A 6584-nucleotide genomic window follows, 5' to 3' on the forward strand; every position below is an offset into this window, starting at 1 on the left:
TAACTCTAAATGAAAAGTTGCCGTATTTAGAAAAATGGTTTTTAAATCTTATCATAACCTCAAGAGTCAAGAAACTGAGGGAGATTGTCAAGAGGCTAGATGAAGTCGCGACAAGTGTGGGAAACTTCATCACTACACTATAAGAGTCCAAGCAACAACACGAAACTCAGAGCGGCAATTCTAATCGTGAAACTGGACCAAGTGTAATTGAGAAAAAAGTGTTCGGATAAATTGATGAGAACGGGGAACTATTAAAGTGGTTGATGAAGCCCGTAGCAGAAGAGGATGAGAGGAGTACTTGTGTATCTCTTTTCTCCATTGCGGGCCATGGAGGAGTGGGGAAGACCACCCTCACACAACTAGTCTTTGATGATGAAAGCTTAGACAAATGTTTCAAATCCAAAATCTGGGTTTGTATCTCCTTTCCCTTCAATGCCAAAAAGGTCATGAAAGATATGATAGAATATGCTGCAGGAAGTAAACTTGAAGTTGGGGGACTTGGCGCCCTGTTGGAAGCTCTTAAGAAACTGGTATCGTCTGGGAAATTTCTCCTTGTGTTAGATGATGCTTGGGATGATGATGATCTGTTTGCTTGGGGTAAATTGTTTGCTTCTTTGAGGAGTGGACAAAGAGCAAGCAAAATCTTATTAACTACTAGAAAGGAAAGTGTTGCAGACATGACTTCATCGGCTTTGGGAGGATTGATAAGTATTCAATGAAATGAAATCCCTTATATGGTGATGACTTCTTATCCCTCTTCAACCAATATGCATTTGCCTGTGTGAACTCTTGTGATTATAGAAAGTTGGAATCCATTGGCAAGTAAATAGCAAGAAGGCTCGGAGGCTGTCCGTTGGCAGCAAGGACAATTGGAGCGCTATTGAATTCTAAATTGAATGATAGTTATTGGACCATGATTTCGCAATCGAGGAATATATCAGATCATTTACAGGAGAGGGATGATGTGATGCTGATTTTGATGTTGAGCTACCATCAATTACCAGGGCTCTTAAGACATTGTTTTGCTTATTGCAGCATCTTTCCTCAAGATTAAGTTTGTCAAATATGATCTAGTCTTCATGTAAATGGGCCTCAGCTTCATTCAACAATCTCCCCAATATTGAATGGAGACACCGGAGGATATATAGGAAGACGTTACTTTGATGATTTAGTGAAACTATCATTTGTTGAAAGAGGTCCCGAATTTTATAATCCCGTTACTACAGAACTTGAAAAATGTTACATCATGCATGATCTTTTGCATGATTTGGCATGTAAGGTATCTCATGATGAATGCTTTAGATTTGTTGGAGGGATGTCAATTGACGATATCCCCATATCGATACGTTATTTGTACTTTTGAAACTTGTGAACTTAACCTTCTTAAAGATATGGCCAAATGGAAGAACCTACACACCTTTGTGTTGATCTTCAGAGGATATGTTAATGCGCATGCGGAGGCTTTTGAAGAGGTGTTTAAATCATTGGAAAGTATTCGGGGTGCTTCATCTAGCTGTTGATGGCTTGAAAGTATTGCCAGATGCAATATGTGACCTGAGGCATCTCGGGTATTTGTCAATTCATCATCAGTTACCTAGTTCATTCTGCAAGCTTTACCACCCGCAAGTACTTGTTAGTACACAGTCTGGTAATCAACATGTTCTTGGCTTGAATCATCTTATTAGTTTGAGACACCTGATACCATGTATTTATTATGAAAACATTGTTGGGATCGGGACACTTACTTCACTTCAAGAGTTGTCATTCCCCGCTAATGTTTATAAAATGAGAGAATTGAAGGACCTGAAAGAGCTCCAGGAACTGAAGATTGATGGCCTTAAGAATGACAAACATCATGAGGAAGTTGGTATGATCCAATTGCATGGGATAAAAAAAACTCCACAAGTTAAAGTTGGCATGGTCAGTTGATAGTGATGTGGCAAATGAGTGTGAAAGGGTGCTTGATTGCCTGCAGCCGCCTGATATCCTCAAGGAACTGTTCTAGGACTGACCTGTCGAGGGATCCTAAAAACTATTACAATGGCCACAAACTCAAACAATCAATTTTACGTGGTTCGGCAAACTGCCTACGTCCACGGGGCAAGGAGGGGGAGATCTACTATTAGAAAGAAAAAGAATACAAATAGGTTTACAACTCTCACAATTAAACCCTCAATCTAATCTCTTTCTTCCTCTCTCAAAAGCCGCTGACTTTTTCTTCTTTCTCCTGTGCTGCGCACCTACTCTCTGCAGCCTTTGTTTTTCTCCTTCAATTCCTGCACGAAACCCAAGCCGCCTTTGCACAGTTCTGTCTTTAAGCCACCGGTTTTGATTTCCCTTCAGCCTCCGCACCTGCACGCCCAAAGCCCTAGAACCGAATAATTAATCCTATTTATAAGTGAATTTGCGGGCGTTCGGGTCGTGGGCTCTTCACACGTTCACGCGGCTTTCGGCTTTGCAGCAACACGTGAGTGCTTCATTCACGTGGTTTATGGGTCCCATGTTCACCTCGGTGAAGTTTTTCCAAAACTGAGCCGACACCGACCAAACCAAATGTCTCACTTGTTGTGTCCAGTACACCGTGAAACAATTCACGATAACAGACTCAATCCATAACAAGTCGAGAACCCAAATGAGAATGCGACCACTCTCCAAATGTCGGTATCAACTCACCAAATCGATCTCACCCCATCAAAATCCAACCCGACTGCATCATAAAGACTGCCTACGTATCCTCTTGCCCAAGGAATCAAGCCGAACGTAGTTCACCCAAATGGCCACCAAAGGCCTCAATCCACTAGAAGAGTTCGCAACCCTTCTCCAATATCATCAACTCTGCGGCTGATAGCACCTCCAATGGCCTCAAACACCTCCACCTGAGGCGAACCAATGGCCATATCCAAACTATGTCTGCCAGCTGCACTCGATTCAAAACCCAACTCATCATCTGCATCCAAAACCAAATGATCCCAAAGCCGTGTCACCTCAGCTGGAATCCCAAATAATGCAGTATGATCTGGAGTAATCTTCACCCAATGTGGAGTAGCATCACTCTCCACCCGCTGTGATACCTCTAAGGTCTGTCCAAAACTCTCCACCTGCTGAGAGTCAATTGGCTTCCTCATCGAAGCCTCAACCAAAGTGACACTACCAGACCTATCTTCTAATGAAGTTTTACCTCCAATCACAGCAGTTGACAACTCTTTAATAGGATGACTCAAATATGTCAAAGCCTCTGTCCAGAAACTCTTCTGCAGACCATTGCTTGACAACAAATACCGATCCTCCTCCAGCAAGGCACGGTTCTCCAAATTTGTCACCCTATTTAGTTGCCCCAAGATTTCCTTTCCAACGAAGTGTCTCGAAATGCCATGAGCTCGGCTCCAATACAGAAACAGGTCCATCTTGTACCTCCCACCAGAATGGAGTACCTTCACCTTTCTGTCTATCACACACTTCTTCAAACTGTTAGAGACTACTAGGACTTTATCCATCGGGGATTTGGTTGCAACCCAAACAAAACTACTAGGACTTTCTCCAAAGGGGATTTGGTTGCAACCCAAACACGCCTAGAACAGCCACCAACAAAGGAAACCAAACTTCTATTACCTCCCAATGATGCCCCCTTGGAAGGCCCCCAAACATCCACGTGAACTCCTCCAGAACGACCCTTAGCACGGTGAATAGAGGTGCCACACTTCACCTCGGTCTTCTTGCTCACATCAACATGTTCACTGGACTTCAAACTGCAGGTCTTCGCACCCTCTTTCAATCTATGCGAGGAATCAATACTGGAATGGCCAAGCCCCAAATGTCGCAGTCTAGTCGAATCAACAGAAGTCGTCAGCTCTCCACCTGTCACTATACCTCCAGTCAAGTAATACAGGTTATTCCTCCTGACGCCCTTCATCAAAATACGAGAGTCTCTCGCAATCTCGAGAACCATGTCCTCAACACGAACCTTCAGACCCTCTCCAACCAAAGCTCCAATCGAGATCAAGTTCTTCCTCAAAGAAGGAACATATCTCACATCGTTTAACTCTCTAACAGTCCCGTCAAACATCTTTATGCGAATTCTTCCTATCCCAAGGATCTGGCATGCACGGTTATCAGCCATGTACACCACACCACTATCCACCAGCTTCACAAAACTGGAAAACTATTCCCTTCTAGGGCACACATGATAGGTCGCACCACTATCCAACATCCATTCAGATTTCTCCGAATAGCTAAGCCTCAACCAAAGTGACACTACCAGACCTATCTTCCAATGGAGTTTTACCTCCAATCACAACAGTTGTCAACTCTTTAATAGGATGACCCAAATATGTCGAAGCCTCTGTCCAGAAACTCTTCTGCAAACAATTACTCGACCACAAACACCGATCCTCCTCCAGCAAGGCACGGTTCTCCAAATTTGTCACCCTATTTAGTTGCCCCAAGATTTCCTTTCCAACGAAGTGTCTCGAAATGCCATGAGCTCGGCTCCAATACAGAAATAGGTCCATCTTGTACCTCCCACCAGAATGGAGTACCTTCACCTTTCTGTCTATCACACACTTCTTCAAACTGTTAGAGACTACTAGGACTTTCTAACATCCACGTGAACTCCTCCAGAACGACCCTTAGCACGGTGAATAGAGGTGCCACACTTCACCTCGGTCTTCTTGCTCACATCAACATGTTCACTGGACTTCAAACTGCAGGTCTTCGCACCCTCTTTCAATCTATGCGAGGAATCAATACTGGAATGGCCAAGCCCCAAATGCCGCAGTCTAGTCGAATCAACAGAAGTCGTCAGTTCTCCACCTGCCACTATACCTCCAGTCAAGTAATACAGGTTATTCCTCCTGACGCCCTTCATCACAATACGAGAGTCTCTCGCAATCTCGAGAACCATGTCCTCACCCCTGCCACTATACCTCCAGTGAAGTAATACAGGTTATTTCTCCTGACGCCCTTCATCAAAATACGAGAGTCTCTCGCAATCTCGAGAACCATGTCTTCAACACGAACCTTCAGACCCTCTCCAACCAAAGCTCCAATCGAGATCAAGTTCTTCCTCAAAGAAGGAACATATCTCACATCGTTTAACTCTCTAACAGTCCCGTCAAACATCTTTATGCGAATTCTTCCTATCCCAAGGATCTGGCATGCACGGTTATCAGCCATGTACACCACACCACTATCCACCAGCTTCTCAAAACTGAAGAACCATTCCCTTCTAGGGCACACATGATAGGTCGCACCACTATCCAACATCCATTCAGATTCCTCCGAATAGCTATCTGTAGGACTGATAGAAAGCGAATAAATAGAAGAGTCAGAATTATTACCATCCGATACGATGTTTGCTTCTGATGATGGTTGCTTCCCTTTTCCCTTCTGCTTATTCTTCATCCATTCGTCGAGCTTTGGGCAGTCTTTCTTCCAATGACCAGTCTCCTTGCACCAAGCACACTGATCTTTTCCTACTCTAGACTGTGACTTCCAATTCTTTCGGTTTGGACCCTTCCCTCTTGCGACCAACGCCTCCGCTACCGGCTCAACCGAAGCCTCCTTATCCTTCTTTCGAAGCTGATAATTCACAAGTGCAGCGGTGACCTCACTATACGAAAGTGATGCCTTCCCATTAATCAGAGTAAGAACGAAGGTCTCATATTCCTCGTCGGGCAAGGAACTCAACAACAGCAACGCCTTGTCCTCATCTTCAATCTTGACATCCACATTCGCCAAATCCGCAAGAAGCTTTGTGTAGTGGTTCATGTGATCTCTAATGGAGGTTCCCTTCTTCAACTGGAAACGATAAAGTCTCCTCTTCAAATGCAAGCGATTTTCCACACTCTTGGTCAAATACTTGCTTTCGAGAATCTCCCAAATCTTCTTCGCAGAAGTCTCATTCATCACATCATATTTTAGATCTTGAGTCAAACAAGACCTAATCACACCACACGCCGTTCGATTCATCTTCTTCCAAACCTTCTCTTCAATCTCATCTGGCTTGCCATCTAACTCCAATGTATCCTCCAAATTCTGCGCGTTCAGCGCATCCAAAACCTCGCATCTCCATAATCCAAAGTTGTTTGTGCCATTAAATTTCTCCACATCTATCTTCATAGAGTGGATATTCAAACTCTGAATAGTCTTCACGCCAGAAGAACCACCCTCGACTCCCGAAGCACCTTCTTTCCCCGACATCTTACGCACCAACGAACAAAGAATAGATCCAAAACTGAAAGATAGAGTCTTTACCAAAAGATCCCACCTTTATCACCAACGAAGTCCTAAACGGGCCTCCAAATTGATCTACTCCTCCAACCAAACCCTAGATCTGGAATCTGGGCTCTGATACCACTTGTTGTGCGCAGCGGAAATTTCGGCAGAGTTTCTGGTGCACAATAAGAGAGAAAGATCGATAAGAATTCTTGTTTCTCAAAGGGAACAAGAATCTGAAAGCCTAATATCCCATCAAAGTGGGATATTTGCTCTTCCTCTCGTCAGCTCTAGGACTGCGCGTCGAGGGATCCTAAAAACTATTACAATGGCCACAAACTCAAACAACCAATTTTACGTGGTTCGGCAAA

The 6584-nt window shown here is 44.0% G+C and overlaps 1 protein-coding gene across 1 annotated transcript; it reads left to right on the forward strand.

Moving 5' to 3' along the window:
• Nucleotides 264–719, forward strand: LOC109845748 (putative disease resistance protein RGA4). The gene has a single exon (XM_020415020.1). It carries the CDS (start codon nucleotides 264–266, stop codon nucleotides 717–719), a length of 456 nt encoding a protein of 151 aa, XP_020270609.1.

Source organism: Asparagus officinalis, chromosome 6 (assembly GCF_001876935.1).
Source record: "Asparagus officinalis chromosome 6, Aspof.V1, whole genome shotgun sequence".
In the NCBI taxonomy this organism is placed as follows: domain Eukaryota; kingdom Viridiplantae; phylum Streptophyta; class Magnoliopsida; order Asparagales; family Asparagaceae; genus Asparagus; species Asparagus officinalis.

Excerpts from the sequence above, each read along its gene's own strand:
- LOC109845748 (XM_020415020.1), top strand. The coding sequence starts at position 264 with ATGAAGCCCGTAGCAGAAGAGGATGAGAGGAGTACTTGTGTATCTCTT.